This window comes from Zingiber officinale, chromosome 8A (genome assembly GCF_018446385.1).
Source record: "Zingiber officinale cultivar Zhangliang chromosome 8A, Zo_v1.1, whole genome shotgun sequence".
Classification (NCBI taxonomy): domain Eukaryota; kingdom Viridiplantae; phylum Streptophyta; class Magnoliopsida; order Zingiberales; family Zingiberaceae; genus Zingiber; species Zingiber officinale.
In genome coordinates this window covers 17,496,781-17,512,330 of record NC_056000.1, presented here as the reverse complement: position 1 = coordinate 17,512,330, position 15,550 = coordinate 17,496,781, and the positions used below count along the sequence as shown (strand labels likewise).

At 36.2% G+C, this 15,550-nt stretch overlaps 2 protein-coding genes across 3 annotated transcripts; both read left to right on the top strand.

Annotated features, from left to right (window-relative positions):
• Positions 1 to 1,366: 1,366 nt before the first annotated feature.
• LOC122012829 (guanosine nucleotide diphosphate dissociation inhibitor 2-like) lies at positions 1,367 to 11,155 on the top strand. Its single transcript, XM_042569483.1, has 13 exons — positions 1,367 to 1,547; positions 3,241 to 3,303; positions 3,428 to 3,511; positions 7,693 to 7,800; positions 7,912 to 8,084; positions 8,495 to 8,606; positions 9,086 to 9,166; positions 9,424 to 9,486; positions 9,623 to 9,724; positions 9,934 to 10,058; positions 10,168 to 10,378; positions 10,456 to 10,530; positions 10,880 to 11,155. Exons 1-13 carry the CDS (start codon positions 1,461 to 1,463, stop codon positions 10,931 to 10,933), a joined length of 1,338 nt encoding a protein of 445 aa, XP_042425417.1. The 5' UTR covers positions 1,367 to 1,460; the 3' UTR covers positions 10,934 to 11,155.
• Positions 11,156 to 11,783: 628 nt separating this feature from the next.
• Positions 11,784 to 15,412, top strand: LOC122007788 (peptide chain release factor 1-like). 2 transcript variants are annotated; one of them, XR_006119118.1, is made up of 7 exons: positions 11,784 to 12,118; positions 12,198 to 12,273; positions 12,450 to 12,580; positions 12,686 to 12,756; positions 13,768 to 13,849; positions 14,710 to 14,805; positions 14,914 to 15,412. XR_006119118.1 is itself a non-coding variant. In XM_042563315.1 (6 exons), exons 1-6 carry the CDS (start codon positions 11,807 to 11,809, stop codon positions 14,728 to 14,730), a joined length of 693 nt encoding a protein of 230 aa, XP_042419249.1. In that variant the 5' UTR covers positions 11,784 to 11,806; the 3' UTR covers positions 14,731 to 15,412. The 2 variants fall into 2 exon arrangements, 1 of the variants encoding a protein (XP_042419249.1); XM_042563315.1 differs by having other exon boundaries at positions 14,710 to 15,412.
• Positions 15,413 to 15,550: the final 138 nt, after the last annotated feature.

Here is a 15,550-nt window from a genome sequence, read left to right as displayed (position 1 = left end):
CATAAGAAAGTAAAAAAGCTCGAAGAAGACGAAGAAAATTTGCCTTCGCGTGAAAAAAAATAATTATACATTCATCTATTTTCGCAAAACCTTATATAATCGTGAATAGGGACAGATCTAAAATTTTAAATTTAGAAAAAATAAAAAAAATAATTATTATATATTATATTCGAAAGTTGCGCAACAACAAAAATATATAATTTAAATTACTTAATTTTATTTTATCCATATAATTAAATATTAATATTTATATATTATTGAACGTTACATATAATTTATTAATTTTAATTAGTAAATGTGTAATCATCAAAATATTGAAAATATCAATTAGCATTTTGAATGTTGTAAAATTAGTTCAGATATCAATAATAAAGAAATAAAAATGAACATAAATTATGAATAAATTTAATATAATTTCTTCTTCTTAATATTATAAAAAATATTAAAAAGATAAAAACGTAATTATCTTTTATAATTCTTTTTCACATCTTACTCGATCGAAAATAAAGAAAATGGGCTCCACCTTTTTAATTTGTTTTTTTTAAAATGAGCAAACCTTTACTTTTAAAAAATATTAAAAAATTATAAAAAAAATGAGACCCACCGTAGGTGACCTAGTGCGCCAGAGTTCAAATATTCTATCCCCAAATTTTTCTGTCCCCGTGTCTCATATATCGCCCAACTCATCGTCGGTGGCTTCCTGTCGTCGTCCCGATCAACATTATAATCTTTAGGGAAGGTGAATCCAAGGAAGTCGCCATTAGCATGATTGGCACCGGAATCCGGTCGGATTTGAACAAAGGCTCAGATCAACGGTAGAGGAAAATCTACTTAAATCCGGCCGGATTCTGACGTCGATCATGTCGATGGCGACTTCCTTGGGTTCACATTCTCTAAGGGTTATAGTGTTGATTGAGGTGACGGTCGGAGGCTACCGATGATGAGCTGAGACGATGAATGAAATACGAAGACAAGTGATATTGATACAGAAAATTTACTATGCTTGTCCCTTGTACTCATGTGAAATCTCCCTTTATAATCGGTTGTTTGAGAGCCATTAATGGGACGGTTTTTGATAATTATGGTTGTCTAATTATCATATATGATGTTTATATTTTTTTCTATTATAAATAATATTTCATTTTAGAAAAATAGATAACACATCTTGTTTAGGTATTATAAGATTTTAGAAAAGAATAGAAAAAAGAGAAAAAAATAGAGAAGATAGAATTATTATTATTATTATTATTATTATTAAATAATAATATAATAATAATAATAATAATAATAATAATAAGAAAAAAGAAATTGAGGGTGTCCCCCTCTCGAGTCTCGGTTTCTGGCAATAATATATAGCTTACTTTTCTAGTAAACATGGCATCATTCGCTTCCCTCTTCTTCCTGGTGGTCTTTTCCTGCATCCCAAGAGATCTTCGTACCCTTCTCCTGTAGTCCTCGCCATGGATGAAGAATACGACGTCATCGTCCTTGGTACCGGGCTCAAGGAGTGCATCCTTAGCGGCCTTCTCTCCGTCGATGGCCTCAAGGTCTACTCTCGCCTCCCTTTGCTCGATCCGCGATGCTTAGGGGTTTGATTCGATCTGTCTGTTTGCCCGCGAAGTAGCTAAGGAAGCAACCTCGTGATCAAAAGTTGAGCTTGGTGTTTTCATGGTCTTGTAGTCTTTATTCGTGTTTCAGATTGATGAAGTTGTCGGTGCTTGATTATTGCTTTGGTGTGGTTTAGTAGTTGGATTTGGATAGAAAGGTTGGACCTTGACGCTATATGCTGAGTGGGTTGCGTGTTTACCTGATCTGGACTTCGTTTACTTATTTGACTTAAGGGCCCAATTGAAATTCTAGGTCATGTCTAGGGTTGTAAACAAGCCGAGCCGAGTCGAGTTTTGGGGTGTTCAAACTTGTTTGATAAGGTAATCAAGCGAGTTTAAAATGAACTAAGCTTTTGAAATGAGTGTTCAAGTTTAGCTTGGTTTATTTTTTATGAGCTTGAGCTTGGTTCGTTTAGATATTATCAAGCTCTCAATTCAAGCTTGGTTCGCGCTTGGTTCGTGCTTGGTTCGTTTAGATGTCATCAAGCTCTTAATTCAAACTTGTTTGAAACTTTTAGTTGTTTGATTGGTTATTGAGCTTGATAATTTAAATTTATTTATTTATTTTATTGTTTATTTAGCATATTGAAAAGAATTTTATTAATAAATATGGTTCGTGAACATTGTTCACGAACGTTGTTCACAAACGTTAACGAGCTGAACACATATGTGTTTAAGCTTGTTTGTTTAGCTTAACGAGCTGTCCAAACTTATTTGTTTAATTAATCTTATGTATATTGAACGAACATAAACAAGCTCTTACCAAGCCGAACACCAAGCTTGTTCACGAACTCTTGGTTCATTTGGTTCATTTACAGCCCTAGTCATGTCCATTAGATCGTTGAGAGGCCCTTCTTTTATATTTCATTATGTCCCCTGATGTTTTTTTACTTCATAGATGAAATTGCTTGCTCAATTTTTTATTCTAGATGTTTTTTACTCTCTAGCTATGTTTGGTGCATAACTTTTGACTTGAGTTTCGCTTACCTTTTATGACTCTAGGTAACTGTCTTATTATCATAAAAATTCCTTTGAAGGGCCCTGAATGGGAATTCAGTGCTGCGACATGGAAGATATGGAATTTTGAGAAATTTGGTTTTTTTTTTTTTAATTTATAATTATCCAATTCAATCTATGTGATAAAAAACAGTAACCTTGCTGTTATATTTTTTTTTGACATAGTCTGTTGCTTTTATAATATCAGATATGGTTGCCTTTGTCTTTGGGAATATCCTTGGTCTAATTCCAAACAGAGATTGTTGGATGAACATTAGTAGGCTGTGTTCTCTTCCAAAAAGCTTCTTTGGTTGTTTTTAGTGTACATTGAGGATCTTCATCCTTGATTAACCAGTCTACAAAAAGTTTCTTTACAATTTCTACAAATATGTGAATCTCAGTTTTGGTTCTTTATACATGAATGAAATATTTGATTCTGGGAATAATGGAATGGTCACAGAAATGTAAATTTAAATTAGTTTTTTAATTTTCTGCTTAATGATGATTCTTAATTTTAGGCATAGATCCCTGGGAAAGTTTGTCATTTGTTGGTATTTTTTCTGTATGATCAAGTCATCTATGAACCTATTGTGTGGTTTATATAATTTCAATCTTAAGTGTGCTTCCATGTTGACAGGTCCTACACATGGATAGGAATGATTACTATGGAGGAGAATCAAGCTCCCTCAATCTTATTCAGGCAAGGAGTAAACTCTACTCTGTTTTAGTCACTTTGTGAACATTATCTCCATGAAGTACTAGAATGAGGGTATTATGTTTGTTACATCTTGCTAAGCACAATAATCTTCCTTTCCTTTCTGTAGCTCTGGAAAAGGTTCAGGGGGAGTGATAAGCCTCCAGCAAATCTTGGGCCTAGCAGGGATTACAATGTTGACATGATTCCTAAGGTTTACTTCTTTATTCACTTGTTTTTCGTTTTTACCTTTTTTTAAAGAAATAAGTTTCTGTAGTGCAGAGTGATAAGACCTTTGCGTCCGGATAGAGAGGGGGTGATTAGCTTTTCTTCGATTTTCACCTACAACTTGTTAGCGGAAGCAAATAGAATAGAATAAAAATAGTAAAATACTAAGAAAACAATGCTAACTCCTCGATTTACTTGGTCTCCACCTCCTTGAGGTGACTAATCCAAGACACACACCCACACGATCAAGCTTCACTAAGACTTTCTCCTTTTCAAACCAAGAACGAAGGTGGAGAAACCTTTACACGATTATCTCTTCCTCTTACAAGATGAGAGCTAAGCTTAGGAGGAGGAGACTGAGATTCTGTTAGCTTAGGAATCACTTAGAGAGCATTTTCGATTAGAACAATGTCTTTTCTCCAAGCTCCAAGAATTGCTTTTATAGTTTTTCTCGTCATCAGTCGATTGATGGGCTTGGACGATACTTAAGATTTGGTGAGATTTTCTGTCGTCATTCCATAACAGTCACTTACCAGTTGACTAGTACTAGGTTGCAATCCGTCAGGTTGCTCTCTGTTCATTTTATTACCTAGTACCAGTCGATTGGTATAGATACCAGTCTATTGGTATACCAGTCGACTGGTATCTTATAGCTTGAGATTTTAGCATTTTATAACCTGAGATTTACAACACTTTACATATTTCTTTTTTGCACTTAAACCATTCCCTTAGCTTAGACTTTATGCCTCCAAACATCTTTCATCAGTTTTGCGCCCTTAGGATGCTTCCGTTTCCACGGCTCCTCATCCTTGCGCTTGCCTTCAAGTGCTACCTTCGGCTTTGTCATGCTAAGTCTCCTTTTGCCAGGAGGTCGCACCTCTGGTACTTCATCCGCCAAGACTATCTTCTTGGACTTTTCTTGCCAAGTCTTCATACTTGATCTTTTCTTCGTACCTGCTTATTCAACATTTATGTTAGATCACAAATAATGTCTAACTTAAACTTATTTAACCAAACATCAACAGTGAGCAATGTCTAGAGCAAGATTGCTCCAACAAGTTTCCTAAGGATTACAATGTTAGATCTCGGGCTTAGCAGGGATTACAATGTTGACATTGATTCCTAAGGTTTACTTCTTTATTCACTTGTTTTTCGTTTTTTACTTTTTTTTTAAAGAAACAAGTTTCTGTAGTGCAGAGGTGCACAAACGCTGTCTTTAGTGGAATGCGTTGGTGATATAATCACTAGGAAAAATTCTCTATTTTAGCTAAGCAATCTGTATGGATAGCTATTCAAACTGTAGTTAGAAGCTAATTTTTCATGTCTCCATTAATTTCTATTCCTACTTATTTTAGAGTCTTATCTGTTATAAGATAATCTGGGAGAACACATATACATACTGCTATTGCTCGATGAATGCTTAAGGTCTTGTCTTTGAAGATATCTTTTTCTGTTAGGGGTCTGTATTATGATGCCAAAATGTCAAAGCAAACTTGAAATTTTCCCCTTTCTTTCTTGCTTCCAGCTTCTATCATCAGATTCTCCTTTGGATATTTGACTCGCTGGAATCCTCTTCTCCCGTGACTTCTATGCTTTTATCACTAGATTCTGTGGCTTCTGAGTGCATCTTAATTACTGGATGTCATTTCCAAATGTAGTTTTTGACCTTGCAACCTTCAAGTTCTCTCCTGCCTTCTCATCAACAAAAATTTGGTATGGCCTTGTTGGCTAATCAATTGAGTCACACTAACATATGAATCCCATCGTACACTTCTGTTTGTGATCATGTGGAGAAGCCAGTACCTCCATTATCCTCATCCTCAATCACACACAATCTCAAGTCTCTACATAGTAATTTTTACTTTTCTTACGCATGATGTCTCCTTGCAAAGGGATTGAGATTGAAGGAGGCTCAAAAGCAAATGTGAATGTGCGATATGATTCAAAAGGGAAGTGAAAATGGAGTGTGGAATATAGTTTCGTGTGTCCTTTAGGGATACCAGGTGAATGGTTTTAACTGAGTGTCATAGTTAATGCCTCATAAGAAGCATTAGGAGAGTGTGTCACCTTGGCTCTTACCTCCTAATTAAAATAAATAAAGTAGATGCACAAGAAGTAGAGCTCATGTTAATAAGGTGATTGGTCTTCTACATGGTGAAACATGAACAAGGTAAGTTTTTCTTGTGCATTTTAATTTCATTGCGCATGCTTCAATTTAAAGCATACGCTATTTATACACACTTTCTTAAGGATTTTTGGCCGGCTAGAAGGGGGTTGAATAAATGATCACCCCAAACGTTTGCTTTCCTACATATTCGTTAGTGCATCGGAAATACAAACAAATACAAATACGAAAGCTAAAGACAAGAAAAAACAAGCAAACTGCTAACACGTTTATGTACGTGGTTCGGAGATTAAGTCTCCTACTCCACGATTGTCCGTAAGGTAGACCATCCCTATGATCCTTCGTTGGATCAAGCCCCGACAACCTCCGGCTAGTACGAACTCCTTCTTGGTGGAGTAAACCTCGCACAACCTTGATCAATACACCGCACTCTGATCACAGCTCAAGGTAGATTACTAACAGGGGTTTTCTACTCCTGTTTCGTCAATCAAGGCCAGCCACCCCAAGCTCCATTATATAGAGCTTGGGAAAATCAACAAGCTGATTTTACCGTTACCAGTCGACTGGTGCTGGCCAACGGTACTCCAACGGCTCTTTACCAGTTGACTTGTGCCATCACTAGTCGACTGGTCCTTTCAGTCGTCGGGCATAGAAATATTCTATGTCCTGCCCTAGCTGACTGGTCCAAACACCAGTCGACTGGTAAAACCCTAAACCTAGGGTTTCCCTTCCTGAGTACATTTCTCTCACACTCGGACCCTTATGATTCACTTGACTCTTCCTTGCAGCCTTGACCTCTTGCCTTCAAGCCTCCTTCCTTAGGCTCTCGTCCCTCGGATACATCCAAGCCCGCGGCTTGCCCCAATATCATCCTTCGCGTATGTCTCGAAGTGTGCTTCCCTCGGCTTGTCCTTACTGTCTTGTCCATGGTCTCTCGGATGCTCTATCCTTCACCGGACCCGAAGTCATCAAGCTAAGTCATATGTGTATCCTACAAAGTTGCACAACTCAAATACAAGGGTGAACTTAACTTAAACCCTTTGCCCTAACATCAAAACTCATGGTCACACCGGACCTCAAGATTGCTTCCAACACACTTCACACGACAAAGCATCAGGCAAGGCATAGTCATGGGGTTTTAGCATGAGCAATGAGTCTTTATATTGGAGTATCTATGTGACAGCTAGTCTATGATGTTCAACTATGATTAATTGCAATGATAATCTTCCATTTTCTCCCTGTTCTGTTTCTCTTTCAGAATTCCTCTTCTCTAACTCTCCCTGTCCTGTATAGATGAAGCCTATGCAGACTTAGCCTAATCTACATTATCTCTGCGAAATGTCTTCTTAACTAGGGTAATCGTGAGCGGGAGGAACTTGCTCTATGAAGAAAACAATTTTTAGGTAAATTTCTTATCAGGATCTAATCATTAAAATAATATTCCAAGAGTTATTCGAGAATTTTTAGGTAAAAAACTAAAAATTCTTGTCCGAGCCATGAAAAAAAATCATGGATATCCTTTTCTATGGCCCAAGTGCTGAAATTATATTGGAAGCTAAATGCAGGTAGGCTGTTGTATTGGACCAGTTTATCAGGTAATTCCGTTAAGTTTCGCTAGTTTTTACTATGCCAAGGCTCAAAGATATATAAATTGTATAGATAAAAGACTTGGGAAAAGACAAAACAAATAAGAGGTGTTAAGCTTTTCCATAATCTCTGTATGTATGTAGCATTTCTTGATTTTAGTATCCCTATCTACAGGTGGTATGCTATTACATACTTCACTTTTGATGAGTATCTCAACAGCATCTATCTCTGTAAAGCTACATAACCATATAAGATGGAAATTTGTAACATGGTTAATGATCTTGAATATTATCTAATGGCAGCCTATGCTAGTTTTACAAGTTAATTTAACTCCAGTAGGCTAAACTCTACGGGAGGCAGGCAACTAAGTAATTTTGATGCTTAAATATGCTTGGTGATATATGTCTTGTTTTGTTGATCTCTAATCTAACTTATGAATTCTATTGAATGTCTAGTTTATGATGGCTAATGGTACTTTGGTACGCACACTTATACATACTGATGTCACAAAATATTTATCTTTCAAAGCCGTTGATGGGAGCTACGTCTTTAATAAAGGAAAGGTACTTTCATCTTCTTTGTTGTTGGCTTCCATTACTTGGTTGTATTTGTCACAATTAATAGCGTATGGTAATGCTTATATCCATTTTTTTGTTCTGTTTTAATTGGAATAGATTCACAAGGTTCCTGCCACTGATATGGAGGCACTGAGATCGCCATTAATGGGATTGTTTGAGAAGCGTCGAGCTCGGAAGTTCTTTATATATGTCCAAGACTATGACGAGAATAATCCAACGACTCATGAAGGATTAGACCTTACTAGAGTGACTACAAAGGAACTCATTTCGTGAGTGTCTTGTTATTGTTATTAATTAAGTTCCATCTAGGAAGTTGCTGTTTTTCATTAACAAATTTTTATATCACGTGCATGCACAAAATTAAGGTCATTTTTTGGTATCATGCATTACTATGTTGACTATCCTTCACATGTCTTCATATTTTTCTGGCCAAGAAAACTGTAATCAAGTAGGCACTTGCAAAAGTTACAATTATGTCTAAGACTCAGAATAATCCAATCAGCTGGAGTTTACTTTTTTGTACATTATTGCTATTTATTTCTTTGTAACATAGATATATGATCTGATTGAAGATAAGTTGGAGTTCAAGCAAGCACTAGGTAGATATCTGTTCCTATTACTCGACCTAGTCTTATACTAGTAAATAGTAATTAACTCTGACTTTATTTGTGTTGTTTAGAAAATATGGTTTGGATGACAACACGATTGACTTCATTGGCCATGCCTTGGCCCTTCATCGAGATGATCGGTATCTGTATGAACCTGCACTTGATACCGTGAAGAGGATGAAGGTAAATGCTTTATGCAACAGCCACTATATGGAGTTCTTTCAGATTTTGATTCTATTTTTAATTCAGTTAATTTCCTGATAGTGGATCCCTTACTATTTGCAACATTAAAAAGGCTATTCTCTTAATTATTAAATGGAATGCAGCAAGATACCTGTCCTCTGTCAAACTTTATGGTAACAAATTTATTTATCCATCCTTTAGCTGAGCAGTAACGAAACACTTGGAGTTTCAAAGCAAATTCGTTTGATCAACATATACTTGTTAGATGGTCAAAAAAAAAAAGAAACTCAACAATTCGAAATGCTAAAATTACCAACCTACTATTAATACCCTTTCTATGTCTATACAAATACACACCAGTTGTCTTTCTTGTTTAAGTGGGAAATAGTGATTGACAATCAGACTGACTTGCTCTGTTTTTTTGGTTGTGTTGCTGGGATTTGTTTCTGGTTTTAAATTTTGGCCTCTTTCTGTGATAGTTGTATGCAGAGTCCCTAGCACGGTTCCAAGGTGGCTCGCCATATATCTATCCTTTATATGGACTAGGAGAGCTACCTCAGGTTGGTCATTTATTTCTCAGTTATGTTATAAGGAATATATTTCATATAAAAGGGCAGCTCGGTGCACAAAGCTCCCGCCATGCGGGGTCCTGGGGAAGGATTCATTGTATGTATCCTTATCCTGTTTTTTGCAAGAGGCTGTTTCCAGGATTCGAATCCGTGACCTTTTGGTCACATGACAATAATTTTACCGTTGCGCCAAGGCTCCCGTTCAATATATTTCTTATCCAACGATTTTTTTTCTTCTGGAATTGCAGGCTTTTGCACGCCTTAGTGCAGTTTACGGTGGGACATACATGTTGAATAAACCAGAATGCAAGGTTTGTCGTCACTGCATATCTATTACAGAATCAATTAACTATGAAGTCTGAGAAACAAAAAACTTGTTGCTTATCAATTCCATGCCGTTGCTTACTTTTTGTTGGATTATGTCTAATATTGCTTGACTTAATACAGGTTGAATTTGATCTTGAAGGAAAAGCTTGTGGTGTAACCTCTGATGGGGAAACAGCTCGATGCAAGAAAGTTGTCTGTGATCCTTCTTACTTACCAAACAAGGTAGAGTTCTAGTTTATTCACATCAAAGTAGAACTAATATTACATTTGATATTTTCTTCAATAAGAACTGTTCCTGTGGTAACAATTGCAAAGTGTGAATTTCTTGGATAATAATTGCTCTTACTGCTGTGCCTAGTTGTAATATGATAGTTTGCTAGGAGAAATTTCAATGATGAATACCTCCTTGCTAACGATCTTTCAATTAATAGGTTAGGAAGGTGGGGAAGGTTGCAAGGGCAATTGCTATTATGAGCCATCCTATACCAAATACAGACGAGTCTCATTCAGCACAAGTTATATTGCCACAGAAACAACTTGGACGCAAGTCTGACATGTGAGTCCTTGGAGATCATATCATTGTTAATACCATATACATTGAATTACTTCCAAGCTAACTATTTTGTTTGAATATTTTATGATCTTCATTTTTCTTGGTTTGGCAGGTATCTCTTTTGTTGTTCTTACTCTCACAATGTTGCCCCCAAAGGGAAGTTTATCGCATTTGTCTCAACAGAAGCTGAGACTGATCGGCCTGAGTTGGAACTAAAGCCTGGTATCAATCTTCTTGGACCAGTAGACGAGTTGTTTTTTGAAACTTACGATAGATCTGAGCCTGTCAACGAACCGTCACTGGATAATTGCTTTATATCAACTGTAAGTGTCATGCATTTCTTAGTTTTTGGATTCCTTAATGTTTTTTTTGACCTTTTAACAACTTCAATCATTCTCAGAGTTACGATGCCTCAACCCATTTCGAGTCCACCGTCATGGATGTGCTTTCCATGTATACCATTATCACCGGAAAGGTAAATCTTTTGCCAGGTCACAATCTCATCAGCCCAGTAGTATTTAGTATTTAAATACTTCATGCTATAGGTGACCACCTAATGCATGGTAACTACCACAATCAAAAAGGGGTAACCGTGCTTAGAATTTTACCTCATTTTATGAAGAATGTTGCTCCTGTCTAGCATCATTTTGGTTATACTACCTGCACTGTTAGCAGTTACTTTCTAGACTTACATTGTTAGCAAGATTATGTTCTGCAATTCCTATCCAGCACTTCATGATGTTTCATCTCCCGCGTTGTAGTCTTCAGTAGGAGTCCTTTTCGTCACCTCGAACACATTCTTATCATTATGTTTTCCGCTGCAGTCTCTTGATCTCAGCGTCGATCTCAGTGCTGCCAGTGCTGCTGAAGAGTATTGACAGCTTCCTCTGATGTATGCTATTACTTGATCGAGCTATGTTTCGCCTCGATGATTGCTATAATCTGTGTTCATCAAGCTCTGCTGTGTCATTTGGGTTAAATTATGACATGTAAAATGTATGGCTGTTTTAACTGCTCAAACGGTTGGAAACTTTGCAATCTGTAAGGTACTAATCACTCAATGGTTTGATATACCAGCCACGCCTTATGCTTTTGGTTTATTAGTTTTTTTTAATATATATATCTTGTTTGAAATATCATACAAATAAATTTCAGGAGATGCACAAATAGTTTATCTTAATTAAATAAGTCTTTTTTGGAGACTTTTGAAAAAAAGGGTAAATGTGATTTTGTTATTAGATAAATAATCTACTTTGATATGGTATATTATTTAAGACTATGCTCATTTTAATATTAATTGTCATAACCTAATTAAATTATTATATTCTAAGGAATATAAAATTCTTGCTATGATTAATAACAGGCTATTTGTCTTTCATTAGTCGCAAGGCTCGCAGCTCATAACGTGAACTTCTTACGACTAATTTAATTAAATTTAAATCAACTGGTAAACCATGTAATTGATTTTTTTTTTTTGTTTCAATTTTGTTAACAATCATATGTATTGGTAAGCATTAAATTTGATTAAATAAATTAAATTCTAGAATAAAAAAATATTATAGAAAAATAAATTCATGCAACACAAAAATGCAGTGGACAGATAAGTTAGAGGGTAGAAATTGTCATTTATTAAATGAAATGGATGTATATGCAAAAGTAGGAGTTTTTCCGGATCAACCCAAAAGTCAAAATTGATTTTGACCATCCTCTTGCGTTTCTTCTTTCGTTGCGGCTTTCGTGGTTCGTTTTCGATGGCTCGAGCGCTTTTGAGACGGACTCCCTTCTTCCCTTCTCTCAACCTCAAACCTTCCTCCTCCCCTCACTTTTTCCTCCAACTCCCGCATACCTTTCTGCCCCGTACTGCTCCCACTTTGTCCTTCTTCTCTTCCTCCTCCTCGCCTGCCGCCGCCGCCGCCGCCAACTATCTCGATCTCTCCGATGACGATCTCATGGCGCAGTGCGACGTGGGCACCTTCAAATCATCAGGGCCCGGAGGCCAACATCGGAACAAGCGTGAGTCTGCCATTCGCATCTGCCACCGCCCAACTGGCGTCATCGCCCAGGTCTCACATACCCTAGACCTCCTGGGGAGTCAATCTGAATCGCTGAGCATCATTTGATGATAAAGTTGGAATTTTGTAGGCTGCAGAGGAGCGATCTCAGCACAAGAATCGAGCAATGGCGCTTACTCGGCTTCGTACTAAGTTAGCTCTCAAAGGTTATGCTCCAAAAATCATTTCCTTTTAGGGAACTTGCTTAACTATAATTCAATTTTGAATTATTCTACAAAGATTTGAATCGATTGGGCTCTTTGTTTTTCCTACTAGCATATATTCTTATGTTTTATATATACCATATGGTCTTCCTGTTGAAGTATGCCTTTTCTTAAATTAGTCAGGAAGGCAATAGACTTGGAAGGATATACACCTTCTTATGAGCTTCTTAAGATCCTGCCTGCAAAGTCAGCTATTAGGGGAAAAGATGTTGGCCCCCAGATTGGTCCAAACAATCCTAAGTTTGCTCTTGTATGAACGACTACTGCAACTGCTATCTTTTACTAATGGTGGATCTTGGAAGCCATTATTTAGAAAACATTAAAAAAAAATTCTTTGGTTTTTTTTGTTCAACAGGGAATGCAAGCTCTGTTAGATCTAATATATGCTGTAGAAGGCTCTGTTTCAGAAACAGCAAAAGTACTGGGGTATTTCCCTTGCGTCTTCCAATTGGATTCCACATTTTGTTCGCTTCTTTATAATTTTAGTGCATGAGGGATTTTTGTGAATTATTTACGTTCCATACTTTAAATTTTTAAGCCTTAATACTTACTGGTGGAAGATCGCAAGCAAAGATACTCTTTTTCCTTATTTATAACAGATATAACTAATATTGCAATTAAATTTTATCTGGATTCAAGTTCACGTACACTGAGTTGTTTTCATTGTTTTTGTGTTACAATTGTTTGCTAAGGTATTTTTTTTCCTACTAATTGCATGAATGGTTTGTATTGAGTGTACTTGTTACATTGTGACATGGTTCATCTTCATTTGGATGTTACTTTCTAGATATCTGCAACTCGAAGTTAAGCTATGACTTTCAGATTAGGAAAATAATTTGTTTGCCGGTTGGTTTATTGGAAAGAAGAATTGAAGGGTTTCCTTGAACAGACTAAGATAAAAGGGGTTCTATAGTTGAATTCTGCCTTGGTTAGCTTTGTTCTTTGAAGATACAAACTGTTCTTTGAATCAATCTGTTGTTTCACATCTGATCCAATTACTTGGTTTTCCTTCGACTCTGTTATGATCATTTTCTATTTGATATCATCCTGCATTCTACAACTGAGTGAACTGATTGGAAACAGTTTCCTTTGTATGTTGTTTATGCACATCAGATTGAATGCTCTATTCCAATGAATATCTTGAAGTTGTCCTTTGTTTTGCTATTCCTAGATCTGAACAATTTTATTTTTTAATACCATCCATGTCTGAGTTCATCTTACATGTACATGAGAAGCAAAACAGTCTGCACCCTTCATTCCTTGATCTAGTATCCATTTTGTGTCCTTTTATCGATAAGTTTGTTTGAAAATGTTAAGGAAGAACTATCAGAACATTGAATTATCTAAAAGATCATACCTTTAGTAACATTCTTTATTGTAGCATCCTGTGAATCGAACTATTGCAGATCTCCTCAACACCTTAATTTTAAATTTCAGGCTGAGCACTGGTGCTATGTCAAGGTTGTTGCTGTCAGATGATTCCCTTAGAATTGCAGTGAATGAATTAAGAACAGCCAAGGTAATTTGTCCATGTTCCAACCTTGTTTCTTTCTCTAGACATGATGTTTCGACAAAATCTTGGCTTGCTTGAGAAGTTGCATCATTTAATGGTGTTTATGTTTCAGTAAATCATGACATTCCATTTCATTCATTCTAGCAAAGGTGATTACTCTCACCCCATATGCCCCTCACAACCCGTCCCAAATTATGTGAAGGGAGGTAAATCATGGGGTCAGCTTATAGCCGACCGCCAAATTGGCTAGGGCATTCCATTCCATTTCATTCATGAACAATAAGAATGTTGAAGAGGAGCTAGCACATGGCTTGTTCCTGCACTAGTGTTTTAAATCTAAACTCTTTCACTTCATTAAAAGCTTAACCTAATAGATGGAGAGGAATGTGTTCATTTGTATCAGCCCCCTTGCATAGAGATTAGAGAATAATCGGATGGCTAGATTAAAGTGAAAAATGGAACTAAAGATTAAGGACATGCTTTTCTGAAATTATAAGAAAACTATTAACCTTCTCTGTTCATTTAAGGTTAAGACAATAGTTAAGATACAATATTTGGCTCACATTTATAATATTGGCTCACAGAATAAATTGAGTTCTATATACTATCATCTGATTCCTATATTGACCCAGTTATTTTGTTTTTGTCAATTTTCAATTATGCAATTTCATTTGAATCTTTTTCACTGTTTAGTGTTTTTGTTGATCTCACATGCATATTACTCTCTATTAATATATTTTTAATTGTTTTTGTTAAGGTGTTAGTTCAATTAACTTCATGCAGAACAAAAAAATTCAGTTCAACTTACAGTCTATCAGCTTTACCTAGATTTGCAATCTGTATCTAAACACACTATTCCTTTGCAGGGTCTGAAGCCTCTCAAGTAACCAATTCTATAGTGGCATTGGCGATTAACGCATCAACAAGTTTTATATTACCCTTATCTTGTTTACACACCTCTAGTAATTTTCATCTTATCCCTCGTCAAAAATCCTTTTCCCATGTTCTTCCCTTTCCTTCTGAAACAAGTCTGTTAACGCAAACAAGCTGCCATCTTTGTTATCAACTAGGTGTAGGAGGCATGAACAACATCTAAAATAAGAAGAGTTGAATGCTCTACTTCTTTGGATGCTTATTTTCAAACCATGACTTGATGCCCACATTGGTGATGTAATCATTGCTACCACTGCTGGAAACATAAGAAATTAGGTTTGAACTTTCTATGTGATTCATTGAAGCAATGCCACCAAACAAGAAATGTAGGTGATATATCAAGCAGATGGTTACTGCAATCCGAATGGTATCCCAAGAGTGAAAGCCCTATTTTCTTAGGGTTTTCCAAAAAAAAAATGGGTTGGAGACTTGGAGATTGAAGAACAAAAGCAAGGGCTGTGAAATTTCAAAGTTTGGTTATCAAATTGGCACCAACAGCATAGATTCTGATTAATTCTTGATTGTTTCGACTAATCAATGTGTTTTTGGATGGGTTCAATCAGAAACATCAGCTGCATTGGTTTGGTTCATGTAATCGATATTTGATTTATAAAAATGATATAAATCTTTTGTGAAGGAAAACATTTCTGATATCGAAACATTCCTATTGAGCTAAGCTTGTTTGGTCGACCTAGTTGGCTCATTTGAATTCCTTGCATATCATTTTTTTTATAAAAAAAAAAAGAGAAAATGACCATCTTGTAATAAAATGAT